Below are 17976 nucleotides of genomic sequence, written 5' to 3' on the forward strand. Positions count from 1 at the left end.
ACACCCTACATTGTTATGCTGGGACTTTGGGACGAGGCCATTCCCTGCCCTTCATATTAACCGGATATCATAATGCAGATAGATAGATGATAGATAGATAGATAGATAGATAGATAGATAGATAGATAGATAGATAGATAGATGGATGATAGATCCAAATCTGATGCTTGCTTGGATCTCTAAAAATCTGACCCAATTCTCTCTTTTCTCTATCATCTTTGGGTAAAGTGATATTGATTTGCTTACTATCAAGTAATTCGGAAAGAAATAGAAGGGACCCAACAAAATTTGGGCTGAGGACAGTGCTATACTCACTCTGGATGTAGAAATCTGCAAACTTGCTCAGGTGCTGACTGAGGGACGAGGGGAAAAAACTGATAGGGTCTTTCAGGAAGCACAGTGGAGGGATGGTCCAGCAGAAGGGAGACAAGAGCAATACCTTCACCTCTGCTTCTTCCTCCTGTGAGAATGACTTCTCCTGCATCATCTGGGAGCAAAACATATCTAGTATCAGGTTTATGGCTTCTGAAGGACGGCAGAACATTCTAGTAATTTATAACTGGAAAAAAAGATGTGTGAGGGAAAAAAATGCCTTGACTTTGGAGATTTAAGCCCTAAAAGCGGCATTCCTATCCAGCTCACCTCTCCCTCTTCTTTCAATCTTCCTTCCTGATCAACTTCCAGAAAATGTTTGTCAAGCTGCTGGAGCTGAAAAAGGTGAAACTCCTGCTGCTGCTGCTCCAGCTCACTCAAATTCTTCAGCATCTGCTGAGGGTAACGGCTGGGGAAGCAGAGTCCAATTTGCTCTACCACGGCCGACTCCAGCCATGTATTGCCCAGAGACAGAAGACGTTCTCCTAGATAGTATCTGAAGAGACAAGGAAATCTGGGTGAAATTAAAAAACAACCAGAGCTCTGCCATCAGCCTATACTCATTCCCATGCCTCCACTGACACCCTGCTTCTGAGATATAGGCCTATCTATATGTCTATGGAGATTCTCAGTCATCCAGGTCATGGTTGTCCCAAAGGTGCTTTTTCAGGAGGCAACTGGACTTTCTTGTTTTTTCTTTGATGACGTTTTGCTTCTTATCCAAGAAGCTTCTTCAGTTCTGTCTGGATGGTGGGGAATGAAAAGATTTATATTCCTTGCAGACAGCTGATCATTTGCATTCTTTTAGAGTCATTGAAAGCCACTTGGAGGTTGAGTGGCCTCAATGACACTCTAAAAGAATGCAAATGACCAATTGTCTGCATGGAATATAAATCTTTTCATTCCCCACCATCCAGTCAGACCAGAAGAAGCTTCTTGGATGAGAAGTGAAATGTCTTCAAAGAAAAAGCAAGAAAGTCCAGTTGCCTCCTGAAAAAGCATCTTTGGGATAGACCTATCTAGTTATGCAAGAACCAGACTGATCTGCCATCTGGCCCCATTATCCCTCAGAACAAAATCTAGTACCACACTTGTATTTTTGAGCATGGTTTCATGCAGACTAAAGTGCTTAACCACTACTGTCCAAGAACTTGCAGCATGAGATCGGTCTCCTTTGTTTGCAGGTGCAGCAAACTCTCATTTTCTTTCTTTTCCCTCACCGATAGAAATGTTCAAAAATGTTGGCCAATTCCAATTCTGCCAGGAAACTGATGGGCTCAAGGCTCTTTTGCAGATGCTGCACATTTTCTGTGTTAGTTGAGTCTATCCAGCTGTCTCGGATCCATTGGTCAATGTATTGGGCAAACTTCTCGCTCACCTGAAGTCATAGAAAAGGAGATGCCAAGTGTCAGTCGCTAAGTGATGTAACCGTTAAACAAGTCACACATGACTAGACAACAATTTTACAACAATTTTTATCACAGTCATTAAGCAAATCATATGGTCATTAAGTGAATCATGCAGTCATTAAGCAATTCTGGCTTGCCCAATTGGCTTTGTCTATCAGAAGCAGACTGGGAAGATAGCCAATTGTGATCATTTGATTGCAAGATGCTGAAACTATCATAAGTTGCCAAGTGCCCAAATTGTGATCATGTGACCAGCAGGCTGGTGCCATGGTTGTAACTTCATGGATGGGTTGTAAGTGACTTTTTCCAAGGCAGACCACTTTGTACCATCATTAAATGAACGATCGTAAGTCAAGAATTACCATAGTTTCCTTTGTGTCACATTAAAAGTTACAATTTAATTATGACAAGAAAAGCATCACCTTATCATTTCACTTGTAGGCACATATTAGTCAAACCAATATAGAAAAAAAACTTCAAGAAAAAACATTTTGTCACACAATTCTTAAAAGCAGCATCTGACAGCTAATTTTACAGAAAATATCCTACATCATTGGGTATAACTCTGATATCTTGTATTAATGGAACTCAGAGCAAGGAAGACCTATAAAATGTGGTTTGTTAAAAGTACAAAAATGTTTGATTCTTAAATAGGTAGGTTCTGAAAAATCACAGAAGGCTGTTAAGAAAGATAGTGAATAGATACTGGGATTGTTGTTTTCCCTATATAAAGTTGTCTCAGGAAAAAAATTAAACTAATAAATATTTTAATATAAGAATTTAAGAGAAAATGATGTTATCTCAAGGTATCCATTCGTAAAGGTTTGTCAAGGATGAGATATGAACAGTTTAGACATTATAAGATTGGGAAGACTAAAATAGAAAGTTTTCTGAAGCTACCTTTGCTTTCCTAAATGAGCAGCTCAACTACTTCTTATTTGTGTGTGGCTTAGAGCAGGGGTGGATTCAAATTTTTTTTACTACCGGTTCTGTGGGTGTGGCTTATTTTGTGGACGTGGCTTGGTGGTGGGAAGGTAATGTGACTGGGTGGGCGTGGCCAACTTTTTTTTTTTTTTACTTTTAAAAGCATTTTTTCTACAACCTTAAGAGGTTGCAGAAAAAAATGCTTTTAGAAGCCTCTGACGATCAGGCAACTCAGCTGTGATCGCCAGAGGCTTTTAAAGGCATTTTTTTTTCTACAACTTCTTCGGCTTAAGAGGTTGTAGAAAAAATGCTTTTAAAAGTAAAAAAAAAAGCCTCTGATGAGGTGGGCGGGGTAAGTGAGCGGTGACCAGGCCGGGGACCAGTTCGGGGGCATGGTCAGCCAATGTTATTACCGGTTCTCCGAACTACTACAAATTTTTACTACCAGTTCTTGCGAACCGGTACGAACCGGGAGTAATCCATCACTGATTTAGAGTTACAGTAAATAATTTATATTCCTTATAAAAAACTCACACTGGTTATACACGAGCATAGTACCTTCAAAAGAAACGTTATATGTTTCTGAAATTACTTTTCCTGTTTTAACATATAATAGAATTGTGTTTCAGTCAATCATCCTGTCTCATAGTATATTTTAAAAGTAAACAGTTGTATTTTAGGTGACAGAGATACACAGCTGTTCAGGAAGGTTTGACAGTATATTTAAATATACGGCTGTAATTCTTTTCAGGGAGCAGATCTGGCCTTGGGCCTCAGGTTCCCTACCTCCATTCTAGGGAGACATCTTAGTTCCCAACCACCCATCCCTTACTCACATGGGCAGCTGATGAGAAGGGCAGCTGTGCCAAGCCTTCAGAGAAGCCATCGTGCAAGGCCAACAAGAAGGACATCTTCTGTCCAAACAACTCCTCCATGGCAGTACGGAGGTGCTGGTAGATCCTACGATATTGCTCCACAAAGTCAGGGGCCTGCCAAAAGGACTTCAAGAACTGTTTCACCTGGAACCGAAACATATGTAGTATTTTAAAATCATAACCTTTCTATCTGGTTCAGTGGAAGCAAACTCAAGGTAGCCTTTTGCAGTGCCAAATCTTTTTTTCACCCAAGACTGATTTTTTTACAGCTGACTGCTGTTTTGGAATGTTTTACCAACATGTCTAATTTTCTATCTTTCTATAAACCCAAAGGCCTAAGGAATACACTGGGTTTTCATTTCACAATAAAAATAAAACCACCTAACTTAGTGGACAACAGAGCCTAAAGCAGACACACACTTTTACTCTGAGAATTTGGTGTCCAACTGGTCTTTCTTAAAGTCTCTGGATCCTGATGTAGAGCCCTAAGAACTCCTTCATTTCCAACAGCACACACACACATGCACTATAAATAAACATGAAATACACATCAATTGCTTGACTGTAAAGCCCAGTTTGCATCAGTAGACGCAAAAGCCCGAGCCTTCTTGATAATGTATCAAGAGTCACACTCTATGAGACCGCACTTGGAAAGACCACACTTGAAATACTGCATCCAGTTTTGGTCACCACAATGTAAAAAAGATATTGAGACTGTACTCTTTCTAGAAAGAGTACAGAGAAGAGCAACAAAGATGATTAGGGGACTGGAGGTTAAAACATATAAAGAATGGTTGCTGGAATTGGGCATGTCTAGTTTAATGAAAAGGACTAGGGGTGACATGATAGCAGTCCAATATTTCATGTAACAGTTCCAATATTTGAGGTGTTGCCACAATGAAGCCCCTCAAATATTTATTTTCCAAAGCACCTGAAGGCAGGACAAGAAGCAATGGATGGACACTAATCAAGGAGAAAAGCAACTTAGAACTAAGGAGAAATTTCCTGACAGAACAATTAACCAGTGGAACAACTTGCCTCCAGAAATTGTGAATGCTCCAACATTGGAAGTTTTTAAGAAGCGATTGGACCATCATTTATCTGAAATGGTATAGGGCTTCCTGTCTGAGCAGGGAATTGGATTAGAAGACCTCCAAGGTCCCTTCCAACTCTGCCATTCTCCTCTGTTCTGTTCTTGTTGCTGAACAACAACCTTACCTGCTGCTGCACAACATCTTTCCAGCACTGTGTGATGCTTATCAAACTGGTGGATTTTTTCATGGTGACCTTTAGACTTGCTGATCTGAACTCCTTATACTTGGTATTCTTCCTATCTGCAAAAGGAAATTTATACAGCATTTAGGAAGGCTTCTGGGACAGGGAAGCAATAGAGAGACAAGTAACACTCTCCAATTTTCTGAGTCCTTTAAAGTTTTCCTCTGATCAAGAATGGCATTCTACTCCTCCATCCCACCAGTCCTTCTCTACTCTATTCTGCTGCCTGTTCTTATTTTGCCAGTATGACCGTACAACGTATTCATGGAATTTTCATCTTTGTCATCATCCCTCTCTTAGTTTTGTGTGGATCATCTGCCCATTTTATACTTTTATTTGTTCCATGGAAGAGGACTCACTGCATTGAATAGGAGACATCAGTTCTTCAGGCTCAGGGCCACTGGGGTCTACATGTACCAGCAGATGGCTCAGACGCCGAACACGGGAATTAAAGGAAATGTTCTGGCTTGTGGCTGCCTCCAGGTTTTCCAAGTATTGACTTAGGAGCCAAGACAGGGGGCTGGTACCATTGGGGCCTGGAAAAACAGGAGGGAAAAAAAAGAACAATCCATAAGATTGCTGAGAAAGAGGAAGAGCAAAGGCTGCCAAGACTTGTGAGAGGAGAGGGAGCCCATACCTGGAGAGGTGATTCTCTGCACCAAGGGACTGATCAGGGCCTCCCAACAGGTCTTGCCTAGAACCTGGGCAGCCTCATCATCAGGAAGGAAGTGATCGGCAAACAGTTCCTCATGACACAAGGCCCTGTTCAACCTGCATTTGGAAAGGGATGCAGACTGAGCTTTTTATTTTTTTGGGGGGGAAAAACCCAACCAATAATGGGTACATATAGATTCAGTAAAGCAAGTAAATGGGGAGGATGGAGTTTGGACAATATGATGGATATTAATAAACAGGATAAGGAAAGGAAAAGGTATCCTCAGAATAGTGATGCTCTCCCACTAGTCACTTCTGTCAGTTTCTATGACAGAAATTTGAAGAGACCACAAACATCTGAAGCTGTAGAAGGATATGGCACCAGAGGCATTTCTACAAACACAACTTTTTGAGCACATCCCAATGTATCCCCAAGACGCTGGTTAAATAAAAATTCGAAGCCATAGAAAGTTTGTGATCTAGGAAACGTGCTCTGAGACAGACTCTTTGCTGACCTTCCCCCCACCCCAGGCCAACTCCCCACCTCCATAGGACAAAAGTCTTCCATTAGGAAAGGGCTGCTGACCTGTTAAAAAGTTGCAGCAACTGCATCTGGTCTGCTGAAATTTCTTGGCACCAAGTGTGTGCTTTGGTAGCGTAGAAGAGGTGTGTGCGCTGGCACAGCTGCTCCCTGAAGATGGGCCAGAAGGTAGGCTTGGGGCCCATCACTTCGATGCCACGCACACGTGTGTCAATGCCACCCTGTGGAAAACACATGGTAATGGTCTAAATCAGACTTCCAACCTGGTATACTCCTCGTGCATCATGTCTGCTTCCTTCCCAACTACACAGTTGCTCTCACTGTTGGGACAGAAGGAAAGCACACCTACCTACCTGCTGGCAACGCTTAATCTTGATCTGTATGATAGGCCAGAAGCGAGTCATGTTCTCCAACAGGATCACTCTGGTAGATAAAGGTGGGACATTTACCTTTGTGGAGAAAAGAGAAAGAATGTCAACTATGTTAATGAAACTTCGATGATGATATGGTGAAAATTCCTATTCTTCAGTTAGAAAAGAAAGAATCCAACTCCTGACTAAAATGGTATGAACAAAATGTCCATTCACAAAAGCCTTTAACAAAAAGGCCTTTCAGAGTAAAAATGAAAAGTTGCTTTCTTTGACAGAAATTTGAAGAGACCACAAAAGGTCGTAGTTGTAGGTTGTAGAATGATATGGCATCAGGGACATTTCTACAAACACAACATTTTGAGCATGTCCCAACGTATTTGAATATCCCCAAAAGGCTGGTTAAATAAAAATTCAAGGCCATAGAAATGCAAGCTGACTGATCATCAATTGTATTTAAATGAATTACATCCAAAGTTAAATGAGCAGTGAGATTGGTAAATTTACTGAAGATATCAAATTATTTTATAGAAAGGAACAGAACTCCAAACTCCAGTCTCTTCAAACTTAAGAGCACAGGTTTTAAAAAAATTAATGTGATTCCATATGTCAGACTTCACACTAGGACACAGCAGTGAATCCCAGCTCTTCAAACACAAGCTGTTAGTGAACAGGTTGTTTATTTTGGTAGAAGATTCTCCATCTGGATTTGACTAAATTAAAATCTACCCTACAGACTGGAATAAACATTACATTCAACATGTTTTGCCTTCTGCATGGAAATCAGAGTTTATCTATATCAAAAGTGGTTTTTATTTTGAAAAGGCAACTGAACTGATTTTTCTGAGGGAAAAAACAATGACCTGGATGATTGAGAATCTTCATAGCTTATCTATATGATTGCATTCCAGAGTTTAAACTGTAGATGCTTTCCTTGCCCTCACAAATTAAAGGATTTTTGGTTGTGGATTTTCTGGACTTGGGAGACAGCCAAACTGTTTTAAAGACTGGTTCTCTGTACCTGGAAATGGCTGGTTCTTGCTTTCTCTCATCTCATTTTAGCCCTTATATGGTGGGAACAACTGTCGAATGATGGCTGAACATTCTAGCTTTGTATAGCTACTGATGATATCTGAGTGAGTGGTTAATTCCCAAGAATGACATCATAAGATATAGTGAACAGTTTAATGGCACCATCAATTCAGCACACATAAAAGCAAATCTTTTGTGCTGGAAATAATAAAAACTATGACTGTCAATATATAAAGTCTCCCTATAAATGCGTAATCTAACTACCATTAAAAACTGCTCTGATTGTATCCCTCCGAAGGATGTAACACACAAAGGTTAATTAAAATGATAAATAAACTAGGAAGGAAGGGAACAACTTATTAAAAAAATAATAGGTTGAGGACAAAAATGGAGACAGCAAACACTATATATACTCAAACTCAGGATCAACACTCTAAATGATTCAGCACAGGGAGAAATCAACACTCTAAATGATTCAGCACAGGGAGAAATCACATAATAAATTGCTACTGCCGGATGATTTTGAAGGGGGATTAGACAAACCTACAGAGGATAAAGCTACCCACAGTTGCCATTAACAAAGGCAGTAGCAATTTGCTTTTTACCAGTTGCTGGGAAACATGAACTGAAAGATGCTAGGCTTTCATACCCTGCTTGTCAGCTTTCTTCTGGCAGCCAGTTGGCCATTTGGGACAAGGTAGGTCTGTGCCTGATCCAGAGGGACTCTGTTCACACTTCCTGCTAATTTCTCAAAGTGTATTTAAAACAACTAAATAGATTCAATTTTTGCCATTAAGCCTCATTGCCAAAACCAAGGTTCTTTTTCTATGAACAATGAATAATACACAATAATCACTAACTTGCAGAAGAGAAAAAACAAGCTGTCCCATAAAAAGCAGCTGCGGGGTATGGAAGTCCACCTGGAGAAATAGCAGGAGCATTTCTCACAACTTTCTCTGTTCTCCACATACAGAGATAGAGAAATCAACATTTTATACTTGAATACACAGAAAAAAGTGTAATCTATGCATTATCTTCAATGGTTGATTTCTGACAAATCATTACAAGTAATTTATACTGTTATAGAGTTCTTACCTTCCATCTTAGATGCCTGAATATGATTCTGGTGGCTCACAATTTAAAATAAACAGCAATATACAAACGTTGTATAGAAAATATTCCAAAATACATCGGCCATTCAGACAACACACTCTAAATCCAAAAGCCCATCTGACTTGGCTCTACACAAGATCCAGGAAAACAACCAGGTTTTCAAAGCTTTGGGGAACACCATCGGAATGGGAGTCACATGAATCTCTGAGATGATCTCATTCCAGAGCACAGATGCCAAGAGAGAGATGGCTTGTGCCCTGGGTCCCAATAAATGACATTGTTTAATCAAAAGTATCCATAGCACTCAATTCTGCTAGCTTTTACCAGGTAGGTAGAAGTCATGAAGATATTGGCTGGGTCTCAAAGACTCAAGATATAAAATGATATAATGATAACACAAGCTATATGGGATATCGATATAATAAATGAGTGACTGAATCGGGACCTTTCATGCAAAACTAGAGTCTTTCTCCTGAAAAGTATTCCTCATAGTGGGAATCCTTACAAGGCAGGCTGAAGAGCTTTGTGCTCTTCCCTCTGGCTGTGGAAGCCTAGGTTATTGGGGAACCCACAGGACTGACCATATTGAGCTTGGTGTTGATGCTGGAAGTGCTCTCTCCTGCCATAACTGTAATCCGGGCCGGCATGTAGCTTGAATCCTCACTGGCCACCAGTAGTGACATCTGCCTATACAAGCCAAGAATAACAGTTTCAGAGATAAGAATCAAGCCCCAGCTGAAAAGCCCATCTTTCTCACAATTTAAAGGCACACTGTTCTTATGCTATGTGAGCTACCCATTTGCCCAGATCTGGCTGAACAGGAAAACCATAATTCCATTTGGCATCTGAGCCATCATATTTTTGTTGATCTAGGACCTATTAGATATTTCAGTAAGGAAACAAACTTTTTGTGTACTCTTTCCTCTTAAGGTATATAGGCAATATGACAGAAATGACTTTTCTTATTATGCCCATAAGGTACAGTTCAGGGGCAGAAAAAGCTCATTACCCAAATTTCCTTGTTTCAAAGCCTTCTTTCTGGTTCATGCATACACTCACTGGATTATGACACCCTGATGCATGTAAACATTGATGTAGTGGGATCCAGTGGTGCCATTTGACTCCCAGTAGGTTTTGACATTTCCATCCACTAACTTGTTGGCCTGTTGAGAATTGGAGGAAACTTCTACTTTCTCCCAACACTTGTCTTCCTTTACTTCAGTGCTGCAACCTATACACAAAAGAAAACATTGAAGAAATCCAGGCAGGGGAGAAGCTGGAAGAGCCTCTGAAGGAATGAGTTATCTAAAACTCCAACACTAACAATATGCTCACCATGACAAAGATAATGCAGAAATACATCAAAAAATGGAACATTGATAGGCTGATGGCTATGCCTGTGTTCTTCTATCTGATTTAGAACCATCTGTAAAGTATGTTGGAAAGGAGACAAAAGAAAATAAAGCTAAGGTATAGAGTTAGGTTGGCTAAACAACACAGCAGAGCTACATTGGAAAAAAAGAATCCCATATTTAGACTGAGAGGTGATGCTTTCTGGATTGTTGGACTTTCAGAAATATTGGACTTCACAGCCCGTCATTCCCAGCCAGCACTGCCAATGATTGCACTGTATAAAAGCTGTAATCTGATTTATGTGAAGAGTATCCAGTTGGATAAGGGTATCTAAAGGCACCGTGAGTTTGTTTTATATTTCCTTTGGATAAAAGTAGATCTGAGCACTATGTTACCAAGAAACTCTGATCCTCAGTCTGCTCCCTGAAGTTAGACATTATTAGCCAAAGAAGAAAAAATTCACCTGGATGCAACCAGCCAGGATGGTGGCTGTCATCTTCTGATAGAGGCTAGCAGGCTTCTCACAGTTATTCATGAGATCCCTCAGTTCTGTCACTTGAGAAAGGCTGGAGCTGTGTTTTTCTAAGACTTTGCTCAAGGCTTCCCTAATGCCAGAAGAGCACATTACAACAGCACAGTCTTTGTTGACGAAGGCCAGGCGGTATAAGAATTTAATGAACTCTTGAACAATCTGCAAACACAAAAACACAAATAGTTAGTCCCTGAAGGTTTCCTGTGTGGCGTTAGAGCCTCTTTCTCCAATTCATTTTTGGGGGACGGAATGTATGTGCTGTACTAAACACCTTGGGCCCACTGTCCCTCAGAAAAGAAACCCTTCTAAGCAAAGGTAAGGAACCTGCGATTTAGCACAAGTTGCCCATTTTCAATAACCAGCAAGCATTAAGGGAACTTTAGTTCAAGATATTACAAGCGCCAGACATCCATTCTAAAGAGCAAGTCATTAAAAGGAGATTTTAAGGAATTTTAAGGCAGCAGAATTTTGAACAATATATTTTTCTGCATTAAAAAAAAAAAGCAATTTGCATTTCTTATCTGACTTTTACATTTTATTTATTTAAATAATTCTCTCTCAATTTTCTCAACAATTGCCATAACTGGCAACTATAAAACATAACAAAAACCCATTTAAAATATAACAGCAAAAAACAAACTGCAGGAGCAAAACAGAAGCAGAAAAGAGCCTTGGTGGCGCAGCAGACTAAAGTGCTGTTAAATAGCACCAGCTGTCTGCAATTACTGCAAATTCAAATCTCACCAGGCTCAAGGTTGACTCAGCCTTCCATCCTTTCGAGGTAGGTAAAATGAGGACCCGGATTGTGGGGGCAATAAACTGACTTTGTATAAAAAAGAACACCGCTTGGGGGGGCTGAAAGCTCTACTAAGCAGGTATATACAAAAGTATGAAGGCTATTGCTTAACATTGTCAGTGTCTCACCGCTGACATAGAAAGGAAGATAAGCCCTGGACTTTTGCCTGCTAAATCCCTTTGAAGCTCGGTCTCCGTGGAAATGAAGGGGGGGAGACATTCCTGTGAAATGATGAGACAAGAAGTCAGGAGAGTGACTTGGAAGATAGCCAATGAGAAGCAGATAATTGGGGATCGGAAAGGGAGGGATTGGGGGGCAAAAGGTCAGTCTTGTCCGCATCGAGTCATGATCTGGTTGCTGTGCTCGAATAAAGAGAAGATTTCCTTAAAGTTTGGCAGTTTGGAAATTCATTTATTTTGAGGTAGCATCGAAGTCTGACAAACACATTGTAAGCCACCTTGAGTTTCCGGAGAAGGGCAGCATATAAATCGAATCAATCAATCAATCAATCGATCAATCAATAAATAAATAAAAAGCAACCTCAGCAATAAATCCAACAAAAGCAAGGTGAGAGTACAGCACTAGTTTTCAGCTTATTAAAAACAAGTCACTATTTGCAAAAGGTTGGAACAAGGACAAGAAAATGCAGGATGCACCTCTTCTTTGGTGAAAAAGACATGCATCTAAATATTTGGAATAACAAGCAGATAATGGTCCAGCTATGAGACCATATCGTATATGTGGATTCTGGTTGGTACTCCTAGATTTCCACTGTCTCACCTCTCGATCATTTATGTGTCTGTTTATGGAAGACAAGCAAGGCTCAATGCACTTATGCCAGGATACTACATCCTTCCATGAACTATCCAAACACTTGTTCAAAAGCCTGGATCAAAAAAAGAAAAGTAGCTTCTTTCAGAAAAAGCACTTTGAAAATACATATATACCTAAAACAAAAGTGACTGATTCTTATGTTAATCATTTTGTAATCTAACACCTTGTAATCTAACTGAAATATGCAAGTAGTCTTGCCTATACTATGAAGCGGTATAGAAGTCTAAGTGCTATTACTATTATTTCTTCTGTAGCTTTCTGTAGCTACATAATAATTACTATTATTTCTTCTGTAGCTTTAAATTGTAGCCTAACTTGTAGAACTGCCAGTTTATTTGGGAAATCCTCATGATACATTAATTTACCAAGTAATATAAATCTAAATGTGCTCACCAGCAAATGAACATACTTTATCTCTTAACAATCTTAATAGTCCAGCCTTCAATTTCAATCAGGATAGCCAAAGGTGTGGGAGTTATAGTCCAACATCTGCAAGGCAACAAGTCACTTCCTTTTCTGAAGAAAACTTTCAGGGTGAGAACATTAGATTAGATGGAATCTAAGATATCCTGTACTGAAAGGAGAGGTACCTTTGTGCTCTAATTGTACTACAGTACAATTGTTGTTAAGATTAAAACTTCCGTAATCTTTTATCATTGGCTATACTGGTTGACTTAATGAGATTCAATAGCTGGAGGTCCATTTATTGTTCAGTTCATCTCTAGGAATTCCAAATAGGAACATATACACTTAAAACATGTACACTATTACTGAAATATAGCAGCCTTACCTTAACATTCCCAGTTGTATTTCTTTTTCAGAATCCTGCTTTGTCAAGTCTTTCTGAATTGGCATATTTACCAGAAACTCATGGCTTGTTTCCTCAAAAAAGGCACCTTTGTCAGAGAGAAAGCATTGCAGCTCCATTGCCATCTCCTTCCAAACACTGTTTGTCTGCAGACTACTCAGTAGCTTTCTGATATTCATGTCATGAAGATTAAAGAAGGCTGCAGAGTCTGGTTGGGGAGGTAAAACATTGGAAGGACATAAATGAAATGCTTTCTGGTCCAGAAACTTTATTTTGGAAAAAACAAAATATTGGGAAGGGAGGAATCTCACTCACTTCTCTGACCAAAATTCCTAGAAGTACCCCCAAAGTAATACCAGTAGTGATATTTGTTAGCCCTTCTAAAAAATTGTACTACATCTGTGAAAGGGAAATGACAATCTGCCAATCACGATGGTCTTTAGAATGCAAAGGAGAGTTCAGATCAGTGGTGGGTTGCTCCTGGTTCTGTCCGGTTCCTTAGAACTGGTAGTAAAAATGGTGGGAGGCTCCGCCCACCTGCCCTAACATCAACATTGATGATCTACGCATGCGCACGTGTGCTCCCATTGCGAACCGGTAGTAAAGGTAAGTAGAACCCACCCCTGGTTCAGATATCACAATATACATAGTTACTGAGAAGGATTTACACTAAAGACTGGGATGTTTCATACCTGCATCCTGTTTGTTCAGTGGTGGCTTATGTTCAGGCAGACGGGTGAGCATTTTGTGAGCCATGACTGGGTCTGAGCTTTGGCCCAAGTGACAGAAGTTCCAAAGGGCACCACGAAGGTCAGAGTTTTCTACTTGCTGTGCCAGGGTCTTATCATAATCAATCAACTTGCTGAGCACCAGAAGCCCATCCTGAACTGCTTCTGAGGCTCTGGGAAAGAAGGGTAAGGATTAACACTTGATCTTAAAGCAGCCTGTGCTGAGAGGAACAGAAAGTAGAAGGGAGTATAGTAAAATTCATTTTCCAAACAATGAAGGCTAATTATTTATATATTTGCTAGGGTGATTTTTTTTTTAACAAAAGAGAAATTGAAATCCTTGCCTCCAAAGCTCAAAAACATTTTCCCCATAGCGCTGAGTGGCCTTTAGCTGCCATACAGTTATAACTCTTTGTTTCACCGAGATTCTCACTTGAGCTTACCCAGGTGTGCCCAACATCTTCTCAACTGCAGCAGGGATGACACACAGTAAGTTGCCAATGTCCTTGCTGGAAGCAGAATCAATGCTGGCCAAGACCTGTTGCATTGTCTGGAATCCTGAGCTGTCCACAGGTTGGAGCTTCCCACAGGCCCTTGGTAACTTATAGTTCTCCACATCCAACAGCATCTTCAGTACCTGGGAGTCAAATACAGCAGCTCAAAAGCAAGAAAGAAAAGAGGACAAGATGTAGATTGGGATCAAAATCTCCAACAGTTCTCTTCATTCACAAAAAGCAAAGTAGACGTAGTTAATATTTCACCCTTTATGCTCATATGCTTATTAAAGCATATGAGTATAAAGAAGATATAAGCTTCTGATAATGGCACTATCAAATCTGAAAGATGCTGTTTTGGGTTTCCTCAAGGCAAGAAAAGACATGGAAGCAATGACTGCTGATCACCCACTGCAGTTAGATATCTTTGCAGCTTAGATCTGGACTGTGAACCAGACCTTGCAACTCTACAAGGGATAGAGTTTTTTTCAGAAAATGGTCCATATTTGAAAATCCCTCTCTGGAGATTTGGTCCAAATATCTCAAGTGGGTTTTCAATAAAGCAAAACAATAAGCTTTGTTTATCCTTTTCGTATTTTATGCTTCTTGTTTTGATTGCTCCTCAGTTTTAAATCGCTTATTTAATTGCACTGTTTTAAACTTCTGATTGTAAATTGCCCTGTGACTATGTTATTCTGAAAAAAGTAGAAATGTTTTAAAAAAAGAAAATAAACAAGCATTCCCCAGCAATGTGATTCCAAGGAGTCTCTACATCCTACTTACTGCTAGACCGGCCTGCTGAACCAGCACAGATGTGGAGTTCTCCTTCATGCAGTGCAGCACACAATGCAGCCCCCCTTTGGTTGCAATGAGCATCTGCCAATCATATTCTGCCATGAGGAGATATAGCACCTGGAACCCCAATATTGTAAGCAGGTTTTCCTTTACATGGTGGCTCAGCAGGTCCATCAGTGTCTTCACAATTCTCTCCCTGCAGGTAGAAAAGAGGCAAGATCATACCCTGAGGGCCTTTCAAGATGATTAGCTGACAAATCACATAAGACTAGAGATGAGAAAGCCCAGGAAATAAACTGGAAATATTTGGGGGGGGGGAAACATATTTATCCATCACACATTAACACTTTTCCAAGTCCTATCAGAGAAAAATACTAAACTACTGGATTGTAAAACATTTTATTTTTGAAAGATCATTTTAAAAGAATTATCTAGGGATTGCTGATGTTCAGTTCATAGTGGTGCAGGACGGTCAGAATACGAAACAATCTGCCCACTTGGATTCACTAGACTTCCATGGTTTAGAAAGTTTTCACCAGCAGTGAAAGACTTAAACACCAACTACCCTACCAAAATTTAAAAAACTATTTTGAATTTTTAGAAATGTTATTTATTAAATTATATGTGTTGTAAGTGCAGAGATTTTACAAAATAAAAAATTGTATATAGGTTTTTTTTTGGGGGGGGGAATATATATATATTGGATAGAAAGTTCTGAATTACAATGTTTAATCTATATAAACCAATTAGCTTATTTTCATTAAAATATGAATTATGATTTCATTCTTGCTCATTGAATTTTTGGTGCAAAACCATCCATCTAGCTAAATTTGGAAATTTAGGATTCAATCGTATCTTAAAGGTAATATTTCAACTATGATCACCTATCAACTATAAAATATTTCAACTATGAACAAACCAAATTATACATAATACAAAAGATGTAAAAGGTTTTTTAAAAGATGTTTCAAAAATTTGTAAAAGGTGTTCCAAAAATTATTTCAACTTTTCCAAAAATTCTGGTGTTATTTAAGAAGAAAAAAAGTTTCAAAAGTTCTACAATTGTAATCTCTGTCTATAGAACATTGTAAGCTTGGACAAAAATGTGCCAAGTTATATCTAAGGACCAGTGGAAGCAAACGCTCTGAATGAAAACATGCTGATATCTGTGTTTGCATACAGCATCAGCACCACAGGTCTGACATTTTATTTATTTAGAATTAAATTCATTCTGATCTTTCAAGAAGACAAATGGGTATGTATCTACTTTTTGACATATAACAGAATAACAGAGTTGGAAGGGACTTTGGAGGTGTTCTAGTCCAACCCCACATATGTATTTCGGCTTTGGTTTTGGTATGCTATTGTAAATAAGAATTTACTTAAAGGCTACTTAAAACCATTCTTCAATATTCCTTCTGTTGTTCAAAACATGCCATAATGATAACAGGACCTAATGAAAAAAAGCTAACCTAATGGCAAATTCACTCTCTGCTGTGGCAATCTGTCTCCCTTGCCCAGATTCCTCTTCCTCCTCCAAAATCGTGATGATAAATTTAAGACCCGCCAGCTTCAGCTCAATGTCACAGCTGGACTTCTGGATCATCTCCATGGCATCCTGCAGCTGCTCCAGGGTGCTTTCCTTTTTGGCCTTCACACTGCAGAAAACTGAGCGACAGATATATCAGCACAATTTTGCAATCAGTTTCCCAAAAGTAGCCTCTTCATATCTACTTACTATTCACCCAGTCAACTATAATACAAATCCCCCTACAGGTATGTTAGCCTTTTCTTAGCAAACTTTTCTGTCTATATTGGATATCTGGAGAGAATCTTTGTGGATTTCATACCATATAAGGCATACATACTGTAAAAGGAGGAGGTCAAAGAGCACGAGGCAGATCCAGAAGATGATGGAAAGACAACATCAAAGACGCGCTACAGAAGCATCAAATAACAAAATGGTTGAAGCAACAAGAAGTGCAAGAACCAAAACTTTGTATCTCTCAACATTCAAAATGGTAAAAGAGGAAATAAAGAAGAAGATTGGATATAACAATCTACACCAACAAGTAATGAGGAATACTATAAGACAATAGGTCTGAATGCCAAACAAATATTTCCAATTTCAAAAGTTAATTTAAAAATTAGGTGATGACCTCTTGAGGAGTGATGTATTACCACTCCTTTCAAAGTTGGTAGGATCATCTCTTCTCTCAAAGAGGCAGATACCACCGGATGGATCCATCCCTTGGTCACCTCCTGAGTCACCTTAACAACTCAAGAGGGGCAGGATTTAACAGACAAGTGGCTGCACTAACAGACTGGAGGATTTTGTCAATTTCCTTGCGTGACACAGAATCAGACTCAGTCTGGATAACCTCACAAGACTGTGCCGTGCGCAATTCAGATGGACTTGTCCAGATAGAGTTCAAATCCAAGCAAATCTGAGTGATTTTATCCACCGGATAGCATGAATCAGTTGTGAAATCTGAACTGGTTTACTACTGGTTTGCTGGCTGTGCATGCGCACCAAACGCGCGCTGCGTGCACGCATGTAGTGTCCACCACGCACCAAATGCAAGGTGCGCGCACGTGCACAGTGCACACTTAAAGGAGGCATGGGGTAAGTAGAACAGCACGTGGAGGGGGGTGATCTGCTGTGGCATGCAATCTTTGGAGGCTTTTTTTTTACTTTTAAAAGCATTTTTTTACAACCTATTCGCCCGAATAGGTTGTAAAAAATGCTTTTAAAAGTAAAAAAAAGGCTCTGACGATCGTGTGGCACAGCTGTGATTGTCAGAGCCTTTTTGTTTTACTTTTTAAAAGCATTTTTATTATCGGTTCCAGAGAACTGGTAGTAAAAAAATGCCTAAAAAGTTTTTTTTAAAAAAGTTCCAACAATCGCGCATCACTCAGCTGATCGACGGAACTTTTTTTTTTACATTTTTTACTACCAGTTCGGCCGAACCGGACTGAACCGGGAGCATTTCACCCTTGGTATGAATATTCATCATTATGGTTCTGCAGATGATCCTGCAGCTCTCCCCTTCACCAAACAGGGAGTGTGTTA

The 17976-nt window shown here is 39.7% G+C and overlaps 1 protein-coding gene across 1 annotated transcript in view; it reads right to left on the reverse strand.

The window, feature by feature from the left end:
• The window catches only part of LOC139308637 (cullin-9-like), a 37629-nt gene that overhangs the window by 11085 nt on the left and 8568 nt on the right, over positions 1-17976 (reverse strand). Inside the window, exons 7-25 of the mRNA XM_070932317.1 lie at positions 16376-16571; positions 14892-15099; positions 14058-14251; positions 13579-13787; positions 12869-13094; positions 12025-12130; positions 10380-10607; positions 9899-9989; positions 9623-9794; positions 9145-9250; positions 6404-6499; positions 6096-6271; positions 5493-5626; positions 5215-5391; positions 4799-4914; positions 3542-3724; positions 1593-1750; positions 643-868; positions 316-487 (exon numbers count right to left, since the gene is read on the reverse strand). Of these exons, the coding sequence (XP_070788418.1) occupies positions 316-487; positions 643-868; positions 1593-1750; positions 3542-3724; positions 4799-4914; positions 5215-5391; positions 5493-5626; positions 6096-6271; positions 6404-6499; positions 9145-9250; positions 9623-9794; positions 9899-9989; positions 10380-10607; positions 12025-12130; positions 12869-13094; positions 13579-13787; positions 14058-14251; positions 14892-15099; positions 16376-16571 (3174 nt within the window). The remainder of the gene's footprint in view (positions 1-315; positions 488-642; positions 869-1592; positions 1751-3541; positions 3725-4798; positions 4915-5214; positions 5392-5492; positions 5627-6095; positions 6272-6403; positions 6500-9144; positions 9251-9622; positions 9795-9898; positions 9990-10379; positions 10608-12024; positions 12131-12868; positions 13095-13578; positions 13788-14057; positions 14252-14891; positions 15100-16375; positions 16572-17976) is intronic.

This window comes from Pituophis catenifer, unplaced genomic scaffold (assembly GCF_029215685.1).
Source record: "Pituophis catenifer annectens isolate HBS135680 unplaced genomic scaffold, rPitCat1.0.hap2 SCAF_1, whole genome shotgun sequence".
In the NCBI taxonomy this organism is placed as follows: domain Eukaryota; kingdom Metazoa; phylum Chordata; class Lepidosauria; order Squamata; family Colubridae; genus Pituophis; species Pituophis catenifer.